Source organism: Mustela erminea, chromosome 2, assembly GCF_009829155.1.
Source record: "Mustela erminea isolate mMusErm1 chromosome 2, mMusErm1.Pri, whole genome shotgun sequence".
Classification (NCBI taxonomy): Eukaryota; Metazoa; Chordata; class Mammalia; order Carnivora; family Mustelidae; genus Mustela; species Mustela erminea.
In genome coordinates, this window is record NC_045615.1 from 163,684,644 (window position 1) to 163,700,309 (window position 15,666).

Genomic DNA, 15,666 nt, shown 5'->3' on the forward strand with positions numbered 1-15,666 from the left:
AACATGTGTTCTATCCATAACTTTAAACCAGTGCCTCCCAAACTCTAATATGCATAAGAATTGCATATCCAGTGTTGAAGTGTGAATTTCTGGGCCGGTACCCCAGAGTTTCTAATTCAGTAGGCACAAGGTGGTACCTGGGAATCTGCCTTTCAAGCAGCACCGCAGGTGATGTGGGTCAAGGGCAGCAACCGTCTACAGGAGCCACCCCCCCCCACCTCCCCACTCCTGCTACACCTCCAGCTTCACGAAAGGGGGCACGTCAGAGTCCTAGAGCAGAGGGTCACTGGGTCAAGTAGCAAAGCTCTGTATCAAAGCATGCGGTGACATCTGGGTCAACCACTGTCAGACCTCACGCCTCTGCGCGCGGGAACAGAAACTCGTCCCTTCCCCATGCTCCACACCGCGCGACAGCAGAATTCACAGGGTCCTCTTCAGGACCACTCCCGCTCGCCCCGCACTCGGAATCTGCGTCCAGCTGTGTGACGGCCACTAGTTACCCCTTGCAGGTGCCGGTCCTGCTTTCCCATCAGAACACAAGAAGAGGGTAATGGTGACGCCTCCCTCTCGAGCTGACTGCGCGGGTTTAAGCTGAAGCCAGAAGCGCTGCCGGGGGACCAGACCATCGGAGCCGTCGGTCCGGGCGCTCAGGAGGCAAAGTCTTCACACCATCCCAGACCAACGGCTTGATGATGAGGAATTCCCATATCCCTTCCCTGCCCCCACAGAAAAATCCAAAACCTCCCAAATCAGTTCCTGAACAGCAGGCCAGATTCGGCCCGTTTTGTCTCAAAGGCTACGGAGCCGGTTTGCGCGGCGGCTGGTCCCGGACTCCGGGGCCGCTCCGTTAGAAGCCGGTGCCTTGGTGATGGGCTGCGGCCAGGACCCTGCTGACGCGTCATTAGTCCGAGCTACACTGGTGACTTATGTGCTTTTCTTCGAGCTCAACAGACCCCGTCACTCCCTTGCTAATCACTTTTACACTTGAGACTTCTCACGCGCTACACAGACACGTTTGTTCACCAGGTATGAATAAAGGCCCTTTATAAACGGTGCTGCTGTCTGCAAATGCTGAGATATAATAAAGCCTTTCTGGGGTGTTTTGAAAGATGAGAACTTTCAAACTCAAATTGTGCGTTAATTAATACTGGATTTGCATTCCCATCTGTATATTCTGTAGCTAGTGCCTGTGGCTGCAATAAATATGTCTGATTTACCATTTATTTTTAATGATAGTAAATTTTAGTATTTGCTGTCAGCACGGAATCCCCCTCTGGTGAATATACTCTATTAGTATTATATTAAAAACAGATTTCCTCAGTTAACAAAAAATATATAGGGCTACTCCAGCTTTAAAACACATACACACACACACTCAGAAATTAGGATGAATTATTAATTTGTAACATCTGGGAATGGGTTATGTTACATTGGGAAAATCCCAAGAGAGGCAGGGCAAGCCGTCCTCTTGAAAATGACTTCATATCTGAATACTCTGGGGACACAAGGCCAGGCACTGTGTCATCATGGCCTGTACCTGACAAACGGCTGGACAGGTCCCATGGATTGTGAACGGAAACATCACGGGGGTGACTTACACGTAAGGATCAACCGTCACGCTCCTTCTCAACAGACATTAGTTGACACCGTAGATCGTGACTGACGGAGGCATGAATCTGTCAACAGTCAGTCTTGTTGGGATTTTTATGTCTCCCACTGAGAACAGCTTTATAAAAGCTTAAAGTCGGCATGCGACTTCTCTCCTTTCCTTACTTCCTTTAAATTCTGTAAAAGCCATTTTGGCTCCGGTGAAACTGACCCCCCCACAAAAGTCAGAGAGAAAGGACTTGCGTTGCATTTTAATCTCTGACATCTGAAGGGTTCTCATCTAACGCGTGTCATTAGAAGCTAAGGTACATGTTGCAAACGCTTTCTTCACGAAAAGATTTGACTAGTCTTGGACTAGAACCAACCCTTTGGGCGATGCCTCGTATGAGCCTTTGAACACATTCCAATATGCTGTTTTCCCCTAGATGTTAAAATACGTAAAGTGCTCCTTAAATGCAAGGTTTTTAAATGTCTTTTCATGGTGTCGAGTTTTCAGGTACGGGGTTGTTTCATAGCCTGACTCAGAAGGCTGTCCCCGAAAGCTCCGAAATATCCTTCTCTACTTCATTACCTAATTAAGCTTCTCTGACTGCTTTATATTGGGAAAACTCTACGTGGGATTGTGATGTTAACTGCAGAAAATCAAATGCCCTCAAGTAAGGCGGATCAGTTCTGTAAAATATGTGAAAAAGATTAAAGTATGTAAATCAAATGTCACTTTACACAAGCAAATCCAACTTTATACAATCCAGGAGAGTCACCGAAACCCATCCCAGCCCCTCAACTCCCTGTGAGGTGGTCTAAGGTTTTTCACAACAGAAACAGACTCCTGGTCTCTGTAAACTGGCAACTTACCATCTTTTCCTTGTTATGCCTTTACAGTGCTAATAACAGCTAGATTCCATAGTCTTTTAATGAAAAGTTTTCTTTCCTTTATAATTTCTTACCACTTCCAAGCAGTCAATGATCTTGGTTAGTTTATCTTCAGGTAAATTCTTCAGCAAGGATACACTTCAAAATTAAAAAGAAACCTTTAGTTATCTTCCTGAATTAAACCATAAATATGCACCTACATGTAGTTCAAAAAAATTTTCCCTGCATCTAAAAAAATCTAATGCACTTAATTTTTCCAAAGTAAACCTCCAAAATATAGCACACATAAATAACTGAATTTCAAAGAAACTGAAATTATAAGACCACATGCAATTATAGATATTTATCATAGGCGAATACATAAAGATAGTTAAGATGCCATAAAAAGAAAAAAATCAAATTTTTTCTGTTTGGGGAAAAAACAACACTTTATATTTGTTGTTGGTTTTCAGAGTGAATCACATCCAGAAATGGGCTTCCCTCCACATCTCAGTATCTCTTTTTTTAGCACGAAAAGGAGCTCAGCTTCCAGAAGAGGATCCGATTTTCATCTAAATCCTTGTAATTAAGTAAAGGCTGAATCCAGAGGGGAATGCAGGAATTAACATGGAAATGACCTTTGATGATTAGTCATACTGTACTGTCTTTTAAAATTAATGGTAGCCAGGGACAAGGAATTGGAACATTTTACAAGTAATAATGATATGCAGAGGATGAAGTAGGATACTGGAAATTATTATTTGAGAAAAAAAATATATCAGGGGTGCCTGGGTGGCTTCAGCTCAGGTCATGATCCCAGGGTCCTTGCCTTGAGCCCTAAGTCATCGCCAGGCTTCCTCCTCAGTGGGGAATCTGCTTCTCCCTCTCTCTCTGTTCTCACCCCTAGTTATGTTCATGCTCTCTCAAATTAATAAAATCTTTTAAAAAATCAGAAATTCCACACAGTATGATTAACCAGTCAAATGGTTAAATTATCCTGTTAGAGAAATTTCTCTTCTACCTTACCTTACCCACTTTTACTCAGGACTGTTGATATAAGATAAATTCTTTCATACCATCTAAAATTTGACATCTCTCGGGAAAAAAATGATGTTACTCCAAAACTGCATGATTGGATCTATTTTTGAAAAGAGAGCTCGCCCTAGACTGACCCTTGCATGTGCGCACAGAGAGGCACACCGTCAGCAGATGGAGATACGAGTGTACAGAATCCTTTGTCATTGGAAAACACTAGAGCGCGCCCCCGCGGGACAAGAGCTGAGCACACTGCGGTAGAGTCAGGTAACCGCACACTACCACAGGAGGAACGGCCGAACTCACTGGGTGACGTAGAAAAAAAATACTGAATAAAAAATTGAGTCACAAATGTAAGACCTTTTTTTTATTTTTTTAAAGTTCAAAAATAGGTTAAATCAAGCTATAGGCAAAGTAATAAAGAAAACCAAGGAATGATGACTAAGCTTCCGAATGCAGACCGCTCCCACGCAGAGGCAGGTGGAGGCCGGGAGGTGAGTGGGGAGCACGTGAGAGCCACCAACGAAGCTGTCAATGTCCCAGGTCTTGGGCTGGACAGGGAGGAGCTCGGTGACGCTCATTTTGTGTGTTTCATAACTTACATAAGTACTACACACCCTTTACACGTATATTACACACTTCATAATAAGAACATGCAGATGGAAAAGGAGCTCACTGTGCGTTATGAAGCCAAGTGAAACGTCTTTCTCTAATCCTCCCTCCTATGAATGAAAAGGTAAAGAAAGAGTAACCGGACTCTTCACTGGCTGACACACGCTCGTGGTGAACGTTCTGCCTCTGGTCCAGACTGGGGTCTATCATGTGGGTGAAAATTCTCTCCTGTAAACCTGTTACCCTTGGGGATTAGTGAGGAGACTGGTCTGAGGAAAAATCTCTAGTCTGTTTTCCTTCTATAAAGAAAGAGATGAGGTTTATCTGGGTCTCCACTGAGCCAGTGTTTAGGGCCTGACAATAAGGATGTGTTAAATGAGCATGAACAAGGTAACAAAGGAAGAAAGAAGGGAAAAAGGTTTATGTGCTTCTCTGAGCTCCTCCACTAGACAGAAGACTCTAGACTCCAGGGAGCGACATGAGTACCTAGTGGCTCAAGCTTTATCTCACGTGTTCAAAGGCAATTCACAAGCACTGGCTGATTTATTTACCCCCTTCTTGGCCCTTGCGTGACTGTAGTTCATTCGCTTTTAGTGCTGACCTGAGTTGCTCAGTTGTTGGATTTTTAGGTCACCTGTACTCGGGCAGACCCCACTACACGTCAGCTGGGATGTTGGCTGGCAATTCAGGAAGGTGCCTGCTTACTGCTGCTGAAGCTCTTTGCCAGGAGGCAGTGTGAACTGTGGAGGATAGATCAGCAAGATTCTATAGGAAAACCCTTCACACCTACAATGTTCCATTGATTAGCAATGCATTTATTCACTATTTATTGAGTTCTTACTATATACTAGGCACTACGCCAGCTCTAAAGTCATTGGCTTTGCAGGCTAGTTATGCAAGATAAAATCACTGTAATTAAAAAGAGCTCACAATTATTATTACTATAATTATTATCACCATCACTTATCATAGGTAACACTTCATTACAGTGTGTACTACAGCTGTAGAGACTGTCAAATCTCCCACAAAGAAACATGGAAATAGTTTAAATAAAGAATTTATATTCTCCAAAAAATATCTGTTTCTAGTCATAACTGGCTTTACAGTGAGATACGTATTTGTTTCTCTATGAATTAATGCATCTGAGTTTTAGGGGGGGTTACAGAATAGCTCACAAAATATGTTCCAAGGATCTGTGTCATTATGACAAACATAGTAACATTTCTGGCAAGTTAATTTGCTACAAATAATAATAATTTGGAAGATGGGGTGGTTATACAAATGAGAAAAAATGTCTCAGGGAAAGCAATTAAAGAGAGTAAAATACGTTAATTTTAATATTATTCTAACCAAGGCATTACTAGGAAAACTGTCTTTTGCTATCCACTTCCAAATTATAGAATGTGCTTCAAAGTCAACTGAGCAACCGGGGTGAATATTTTGGAATTTTTTGCCCATTCTTCTACACTGTATACGACAACTCTGTCAACACAAGGGCAAATTCAGTGAAAGGAAAAAATCAGCGTGCAGGGCCAACTGGGATTCAATGTAATTTTTTTACCTAGTGGCATTTACCGCAAGGGAATACTTTTGCTCCAGTGGTTTAGTCATGTAGAAAATGCTTAAATGAGAAAGGCTACGGTAAAATGATTATTGTGGTAAAACCTACATGTCCACATAAGGCCACCTCACCGTCTCCTCTTTGCACCCGTGCGCTGTTCTTACCTCCTGAGGAAGTTTCTGTACTGTTCGTCTCTAGCTTGAGCCGTCCTTCTCATTATGTTCTGGAACACCTCTCGATCTAGTGCCCATGTTTTAACGTTGGTAATAGCTTTCGAGAAATCAAGAAAATAATAAAATATTGTTTAGCCCCACATTAAGAAAACACTCCATAATGTTAATCAATACATTTTTCATGTATTCTCATAAAATGATATTTCTTGGAAAATGCATTATTTAACATGCAAATGGAAGGAAGCAGTGACATAAATCGTGGGCAATTTCATAAAATCATCTTTGGCTTTGAAATGAACCATGATTTGGAAGTGAGTAGCAAAGATTTCCTCTCTAATTATGTTTTGCTTAGGATGACATCAAAATTAGTTTGCAATTCCTAATTACATACTACATCATCAGGATGTAGTTCAGATTTATGCTGCGATACAAGAGAAAACCAGCCAGCTTGTAGCTAGATCAGAGAGCAAAGAATTCACAAGTCGATAATTGGAAGTTTAAGATCTCTCAGTGTATGAGTATGTTTTTATATCTTTTTATGTTGTTCAGACATTGTAGCTAATGAGAGCCAATATATTTTAAGGATCTCTATGGTTACTTTTGTATAAAGTGCATACAAATCATTTTCATAGAGATTATGCAAGACAGTTTTTGAGACAATTTTTTTATAGGAAAGACATGGAAAGCAAGAATAAAATCTAAAAAGGAAGAAGAGCAGAAGTTGCAGCTCTAAGAGATCTAGATTAAATTATATTTGCACTTTTTTTTTAAGAAGTAATGAGAGCCTATAAAAAAAATCAAGACCCAAAGCTTTGGTTTCCCAAACTTTGGAGCAACTTAGGTTTATCTTGGCATTCTTGTTAAAAATACAGATGCCCAGGCTCCATTGCCAAAGATCTTGACTGAGGTTTGGAATAAAGTCCCAGAATCTGCATTGTTATCAAATCCTGCAGCAATTCTGAGATGCCCCCGCCAGTCCTAAATACTGAGAAACACACCTAATTAACTCTGCCCAAGATTACCATGAATAAAATCAATAAAAACAGGAACGCTTAAATTAATCCCAGAAGTCACTCATGAAACTCTCACCAATTAATTCTCACCCCTTTTGATATTTACGTATTTTCCTTAGTTTCATTAATTTTTCTGGTTTATAATATGATCAGAACATCATGGAGAATGAAAGGCAAATATTCTGGATGAACCAAAGGCAGATGTTTACACAGTTTAAAAAAAAAGTGAAGTGGCAATTAAAGCAAATATTGGAATAATTCAATAATATGAAGCCATTTTCATATTTTATATGCAGGCACCTGATGGAAAGGTTCTCTTAATTTGAATTGTTTAGATGAGTGCTTTCAATATAAATCCTGTAAGCACTCATTTCTATTAATAAGAGCACGTGAGGCACCATGCAAGACAAAAATACTCAGCAGGCCATAGTGACTCAGATTGTCATAAGCATTGGGTAATGATTCAAAAATACAACATTTTATCCCGTTACCTTTCACAGAGGCAGTTCTTGTACAGTTGTATAAAATGGCTAGTTCCCCAAACGTGGTCCACATAGGGATGGATGATAGGAATTTCTCCCCTTGGAACACCTCTAGTCGGCCCTCTGTCGGTCAGAATTAAAGAAAAACACAAATGATCAAGACCCATCTGGATTCCATAATTGCAGAAGTAAGACCATCCGAAAGTATACAAAGCACACCAGCAAGATATCTTATGATTCTCGTTACAATATTGTGGTGGAGAGTGTAGACTGATAGCAACTTGGCCATGTTAGCTGATCACCCTGAAAGAAAGAGTTACCTACTTTGTCTGAGGTTTTTTGTCCGTAATGGGAGTACTAGAACTAGTAATGACTTCACACAGTGGTTGTGAGAATTAAATACGGTAATAGAGATGGGGAACTTAGAATAAAGGCTAACACATAGTAAATGCTGTATTAGTGTTTGCTGCTGTTAATATTATTATCATTGTTACAAAGTTCTTTCTCTGAAGCAGTGGATGGCAAGTGTTGTATTTAAAATACTTTCTACCCCAGGAAAACGTGGCACATAAAACTATTTCTCTTGTGCAAGAAACACAACAATCCCTGTATGTCTGTATGTCTTGAAAACACAGCGGAGCTGCTCACAATAACAGAAGGACTAGCTTGTCCTCCCTGAGCAGTGCACCGGCCCTGGAGTCTGACCGTCTGGCACTGACTGATCATCGGCTGTGTGACCCTGGGCAAGTAAAGTCACCTTGCCTCCACTGTGGTCTTCCCCTCAATCATTGAAATGAATTAATAAATGGAAGTTGATAAGAAAAATGCTTGAGAAAAACAGCATCAGGGGAATTAGAAGACAAGCCACAGACTGGGAGAAAATATTTTTGCAAAAGACACATCTGATAAAAGAATGTTTTGCAAAATATACAAAGAGTTCTTACAACTCAACAAAAAGAAAACAAACAGTCTCATTTGAAAATGGGCCAAAGAGTTTAACAGACATTCTCAAAGGAAGAGATACAGATGGCAAATCAACATATGAAATGATGCTCCACATCCTATGTCATCAGAGAAATGCAAATTAAAACAACAGTAAAATGCTACCACACACCCGGTAGAATGACAAAAATCTGGAACACTGAGGACACCGAATGTTAGTGCAGATGTGGAGCAAGAGGCGTGCTCCTCCACTGCCGACAGACACACAGCGTGGGACAGTCACTCTGGAAGACAGTGTGCTAATGCCTTACGATATTAAACATAAGAGTTTGCCGTACAATGCAGCAGGTGCCCTCTTCAGTGTTTACCCAAAGGAGTTCAAAACTCAGGTCCACGTAAAGACCTGAACGCGGATGTTTATAGCAGCTTTATTTGTAACTGCCAGCCCTGAGAAATGGCCGAGATGTCCTTCAACGGATGAACAAACTGTGGTCCATCCCGACAGTGGGATATTACTCAGTGCTTAAAATGAAAGGAGCTATCAAGCCAGGGAAAGACCAGGAGGAAACTTAAGTGCACACGACTACGTGAAAGAAGTGAATCCGAAAGGGCTACACAGTCCATGATTCCAGCAATATGATATTCTGGAAAAGGGAAATGATGCAGAAAAACAGAGAGGTCAGTGGCTGCCAGGCGCGGCGTTGGCTGAGGTGAACAGGTGGAGAGCAGAGAATTGTCAGGACGGCGAGAAATGCTCTGCTCGGGGTCATCATGTAGGTTCCATGTCACTAGACATTTGCCTAAACCCGCAGAAGGCGCAACACCAAGAGCGAACCCTAAGATGACTCTGATGATGTATCAATATAGGTTCATCCTTGGTTAAAAAAAAAGGACCATTCTGGTCAGCGATGTCGATAATGGTGTAAGCTACGCCTGCGTGGGGAGAGAGGACGGAAAATCTCTGTATCTCCCGCTCAAATTTGTTGCAAACCTAGAAGAGCTCTAAAACAAGTTTTGTCTTATAAACATGAGAAAGGGTCTGACACTAATCTTGATCTGGGCGACGGCCGAGGCAAGGGGAAGACGGGGAAGTCCTCACAGTTCCTTTGCCTGGGGACTCTCTCCTCCTTCCCCTGAACAAGTGTGAATGTGACCTGCCGAACAGACAGTCATGTGCCGGGAAGACCTACATTCTTAAAGGAAGAAAGATGGCGGGTCATTCTCTTTCCCTTGGAGAATCACTCTTTCCTTCTCCTAATTCACCACCAAGCCGCTCTGGGTCACCTCTCTCCAGCCAGCCATTCACCAAATCGGATTTGAGTACCCGTGTTGGACCAGGAGTTGGTCCAACAGCCTTCGAGACAGTGTGGACAAAACCCAGAAGATACTTGCTCTGATAGCACTTAAATTGTAGTAAGAAATACACTCTTTTGGGGCTCCAAATCTTACAGACATGATACAAAATTTAATAATTTCTCATTACAACTAAATTCTACTCCATTGAAAGCACTTAGTGGTACCGTTGAGTTGATATCATGGATTGTCATGCATTTCAAGTTTTTTTTTTTAATTGATGATGACTAATGGTACTTGAGCAATACTGAAGAATTATATGGAATATCAAAAGTTTAAGCCAAATATGCTTTTATTATGGACTATTCATGCTGTATGTTATAAAGGGGAGATTTTGAATTAATTTGCTCAATGACATCAGGCAAGTCAGTCCTGAGATAATACTGTAATCAATTCAAATAAGAAACGGCCCAATTTTCATTGTTATGTGTGCTCTAGCCCTGGTATCTCCGACTGTGTTGAAACCAGTTTCTGTCCTAACTCTTCTCTGCTCTCGCCTTTCACTGGAGTCACTGGCAAGGAACCTGATGGGCTGACATGAGTTTCTCATTTTGTCCTAGCACGTTCCATGAAAATTTGCTGAGTTAATGATCTATCTCTTCTTGTCAGAATTTCTGGTGTTGCTAACGTAGAAGTGAAATGGCCAAGGGAAAAGCTGAAAGAGGGGGAAATTGCTCTGGATCTCTGTCCCTAAAAACTTGGAGGCTAGCTAAATTCAGACCATATTTCACTTCCTGGGTAGAATAATTACTTGAGAATCACTGTATAATTTTAAGGGTGTCTACAAAGATGTTTACAGCAAATAAACACCAATATTTATGGAACTAGAGTGTCTGGAGAATCAAAGTATATGAAAACAATCTTTCATACGGTTATAACTAGAATATTACATGTTTATTAACTAGTTTGGATAGGCAACTTCTGCCCCATCCCTCAGGAAACAAGGATCATAAAAGCGTTCTTAGATCGCCAGGAACTAGCAGTAGAAACTAAAAGGCCACAGGAAATCTCCGTTTACACTCCATTTGGTTAAGCTGCTTTAACTTCCTCCCTAAAACTCAAAAAGTGGGTGATTCAGAATTTGATAAGGTGTTCAATAAGCGTATACCCTGTTCAGATCATGTCTTGCTTTTGTATCTAAAATAACTTTAAGTACCATATAAGGCATGCATTTGATATGCATTTAAGAAATCCTTTGCTTATCTGATTTTTAAAATATATCCAGCATGTAAACTTGTTCCTATAGGATATATGTAGAAAACAATTTAAATGGTTCTTAAAACACCAGTGTTAGTCTTCAGGCATTCCATTTGAGTCATGTGCACTTACATGTACCTAAATTATCTTTTAAAGTCATTCATATATAACCAAAGTACTTCACAGAACCACAAAAAACACTGTTTTCCTTATCCTGTTGCAACAAGCTAAAACTGTCCACATAAGCAGCAATATTTTGAATAGAAGCGCCTTTTTGTAGCCGAGTAAGTGGCACTGTGACTGAGAGTACCGGCTCAAGCCAGACTGCCTACGACTGGACTCCGCCTCCACCACGAGGGAGCTCTGTGGCCTTTCTGAAGTCCCTGAACTTCTCTGCTCCGAGTCCACGTTCGGAATACGGACATAACAGCACGTGCCTAACAGAGCTGGTGGGACGGTGACAGGAGATCCCTCTATTAACGCTCAACAGCGGCCTGACATAGAAAAAGCATTCAGTAAACATCACCATCACCAGAATGATTAGATCGACCTTGTTACTATTTCAAGAACTCAGATCTGTGATGTTGTGTATACACAGAGCAACTGGTTTTGCACTTTGATAAATGTTTGTAAAAAATCCTAAGACAGTAGGCAAAGTATTTATTGTATGATGCCTGGAAAACCCGTGAAACCCACCTGCTAGCACAAAGATGTGGTTTCCTGGTTCTCCTTGCTTAATAATGTAACCGCCCTGCTGGTAGCTCCTCCCGTACATGCACTCCACCATGTCTTTGATCTGCTGAGGGTCCAGTCTCTTTAGAAACTGGTTTTTATTAAGGGCATCTGTAATGAGCTTCTTCTCACTGGCGTAATGGGAAAGAGATGAAAAATGACATTGATGAAAACCATGTTTGGTTGCTTAGATTTACTTTATTTAGATTTCTAATATTACCACCTAGGTACTTACCACTTTTCCGGGAGGGACAAACTTTCTTCTGGCCTCGCCCACACAGACCCTGATAACTACCGTACTTCACATATAAAACCTTTAAAAATATTTTGAATAGTTTCCGGTAATTGACATTACATCAGTTTTATCACTCCTGGCTGTCATCATCACAAATGCAGCCTCTCTCAAGATCTCTAGGTTAACACAGTTAATAATATTAGTAATAGTAATGGATAGATGATTTTTTTAGACGGAGAGAAAATCTGGCTGGTCGAAGGTCGCTTAAGAGACTATGACAAAGGATGCATTTATTCATGTACACTTACATGCATAACGCCTATAGTAGAAGTTATTTTATACTTTATTTAATCTTCCTGTGAGATAATTACTGTTCCTACTTTCTGTAAAAATGGACTAAAAAGTAAGAAGCAACTTAATACCCCTAGGATTTCAATCTAAGTCCATGGGTCGGAAGACTATTGCCTCTTCTGAGCTATTAGAAGTCAGCCCCTTTGGGACTTGCTAGGTTCGATCAGAAACAGAGGGTGATGGTGGCAGGCTGGGTTCACCTACATTTTGACCCTCAGTATGTCTAGACTAGACAGAACATACATTTCCAATCTCATAACCTAGTCATTTCCAAAACCCAAGGCCCTCTTGTTGATAGTCCTTGAACATTCTGTTTTCTTTTGGAAAAGAAGTAGCTCAAAATAATTACCCAAACTTCCTTACCGTAAATTTAAAAAGTTTTAATTAACATACTTTTCCATAGTTATCATAGAACTATTGAGCTGGCAGGAAAGCGACCTCGTGGGCTAAGTTAGAATCCCTGTATCACACACTTGCTTTCAGTCAAACTCAGTGTGATTTCTAAAAATAAGGGTTTCTTTTCTGTATCTTTCCTTCAAACTCTCTCCTGCCACTAGCTTTCCTGTTTCAAAACTTGTCATATTTTTCTAGACAGAAAGTTCTCAAACATAAGTAAAACTCCATGGATTGCCTCCTTCCTGGATGGCCCCACCCGTCAGATCATGAGGTTATGGGAAGAAGACACAACAGAGAGATTCCTTCTGCTCTCCAGTGACTCCGTCACCCTCGGAGCCACACTAACTCTTTGAGTACCTGGAGAGCTTACCTCCTCCTGCAACTAACCTATCATCAAACCTGTCATGTCTCTTTACAAAAATATCAGTGACTCATTTCAGTTTCCCTTTTCAAGGATGTCACCACGGTCCAAGAAAAAAACTTGGGTCTGTACAATGTTAATAGCTTCTTTTTTAAAAAGAGTTTCAGCTTCTAGCCTCTTTCCCTGTAGTCGATTCTATACTTGATTATCAGATTATTCTTGCTAAAAACTGACTTCATCTGATCTCATTTTCCCCTCATCTGCTGAAGCCAATAATTCACTCAGCTGATATATATCGAGAAAATACATTGACAACATGTTCTTCTCAGAGCAAGCATCTGAACAATGCCAAAACAGCCCCAGCTTTCACAGGCCTTCAATACTCTCCTAACATCCCAGCCAGTGTTTCATCAATGCCCACAGAGCCTAATTTCCCAAAATATGTTCCAAGAAGTGCTCTTCCTTTATGAGCAAAAGTGTGCTGAGTTGAACAATTTTGGAAATTCACAATGCATACTTTCCAAGTTCAAAGAAATCTTCCAGTAAACGAATCTCTTAAACCAATGTTTCCAAACCTCAGAGTCTTCTTTATTTATTTCTTCTTTTGGCTTAACTTCTATGAACATTCCATGGAAGCAGTCTGAAAACCCTTTTGACCGTAGAAGAAAAGCAACATCCCACAATCTGGTATTCACCATTTCACACCACATGACTCCACTTCATCCATCCAGTATTTACTTGCAAAAAAAAACCTTTGCTTCAGTAGGCTGGTATCCTCATGGCCTCATATGCCTGCCAGCTTTATCGCTAGACTGAGCCTCTGTTTTTCTCCTCCAACTTAATTTCTTCTTCCCTCGATCAGCTCAAGCTTTATAATTCTCCCTTTATGATCTAGCCGACCTGCCCAGGTGCAGGTGTGTAGCTCACACAATCCTTTAAGTCTATTCTAAACTCCTAGAGTATTGTATCCATGTCTATTCAATTCAACAAACTTTATCAAACATTTACTTGGGGCGCAAAAATTAACTAAGCATGGCCCATGATCTCAAAGAGTTTCCAAATCCTTTTAACTTAATTGAGTGTATAACCCTATTATAACATCCTACCAATAGAAAAGGGTTCTCTCTATAACTTTTTCTCCAAACAAGATTAAAATTCTTTTTTTTTTAATTTTTAGAAAGATTTTATTTATTTATTTGACATAGAGAGGGGGAGGAGAGCAAACACAAGCAGGGGGAGCAGCAGGCAGAGGGAGAAGCAGGCTCTCCGTTGAGTAAGGAACCCAATGTGGGACTCGATCACAAGACCCTTGGATCATGACCTGAGCCAAAGACAGCAGCTTAACCAAATGAGCCACCCAGGTGCCCCAAATTATAAATTCTTGAAGGACTGGGTCTTCTCTTGAAATGTCTAAGAGGCAGCATACAGCAGTGACTAAGAGTATGAACTTGGCCACTCCTTCTCCAACAATGATAGACCAGCTGTTACCAAAACAACTGTCCCTGCTCACACAGTACAACTCCAAGAGCTAAAGTAGATATTTACAAATTTGTTTGAAAGCACTGGACACCTATCAACATAACCACAGCTTGAAAAGCTGTTATCGACAAGAAAATATGAGCTTGATAATCACCTCTGCTTTTCCCTTCAAGGCATTTGTTGATTTGTACCCAGCACTGAGCAGAGTTTTGGCAATCTCAAAGGAAGACCAAAGTTAATGTCCAAGGCACACCGTGAAGGAAGAATCCTGGTAAACACCCAGGATTTCAGAGGGGTCATCCATAAGGCTGTACCGAGAGAAAGAATCAGCCCAAAAGAGGCTAGCTCTGGAAAAAGACAGAACACAAACTTCAAAGTGTCAAATGCCATTTTGGTTAAATTGATTTGTTCCTAGACTGACTGCCTGCCACAAGCAAAGAAAAGTGTTTTCTCCAGGATATTCACAAAATTTAGAGACTCAAATTTTCTCTAGAGCTTTCCCCTAAATAGAGTACATGGTAAAACATCAGGCATACCAAGAGAAAAGACCAAATGAGTGAAGACCAAGAGAAAAATAGAGAACAATAGAAAGAGACCTAACAGATCAACATATTGTAGGTATCAGATACAGAATTTCAAATAATCTTATCCAAAGAAAACCATACCTAAGACCATCATAGTCAGATTAATGAAAACCAAACAGAAAGGGGAAACCTGGGATGCAACTGGAGAAAAGACAATTGCCTCAAACAACTAGTAAATAAGTTACGGGGTTAGGTGACTTACGCCTCGAGTGAAATAAAAGAAGCCAGAAGACAATGGGATTTCTCCAAAGAGCTTCACGATGCCTATTTCCACTATCTTAACCCAGTGAAAATGGCCTTCAAACGTAAAAGCAAAATGAATACATTCAAAATGGCATTCCATTGACAACAGACTCACAATGTTGGAGAGCTCCAGACAGAAACAACCCCAGATGGAAACTACTAGATGCTAGAAGGAAGAAACAGCAACGGACAAAGAAGGCATCCATGACCAAAGGAAGCTCATCTTTACAAAAGTAACAGCAACACCTCGAGGATTTTAAAATGTTTGAGAAAAACAGTGAAGCTGTGCGTGGGGTGGACGAGATGGCAGTAAACATAATTTAAGGTCCAGGAAGTGATAAAAGCACTAAACTATTATTAGAAATTTACTAAATTAAGGAAGCATGTTATACTTTAGGGTAACCCTTATAAGATGAGCCAAACAATATTTAACTAGAAAGCTAACAGAAAAGAAAAT

The 15,666-nt window shown here is 40.7% G+C and overlaps 1 protein-coding gene across 5 annotated transcripts in view; it reads right to left on the minus strand.

Annotated features, from left to right (window-relative positions):
- The window catches only part of PRKG2 (protein kinase cGMP-dependent 2), a 96,539-nt gene that overhangs the window by 53,222 nt on the left and 27,651 nt on the right, over positions 1-15,666 (minus strand). For all 5 annotated transcript variants that reach the window (XM_032334714.1, XM_032334712.1, XM_032334710.1 and 2 more), the window contains exons 3-6: positions 11,525-11,691; positions 7,346-7,459; positions 5,833-5,938; positions 2,556-2,619 (exon numbers count right to left, since the gene is read on the minus strand). In XM_032334714.1, coding sequence (XP_032190605.1) covers positions 2,556-2,619; positions 5,833-5,938; positions 7,346-7,459; positions 11,525-11,691 — 451 coding nt within the window. The remainder of the gene's footprint in view (positions 1-2,555; positions 2,620-5,832; positions 5,939-7,345; positions 7,460-11,524; positions 11,692-15,666) is intronic.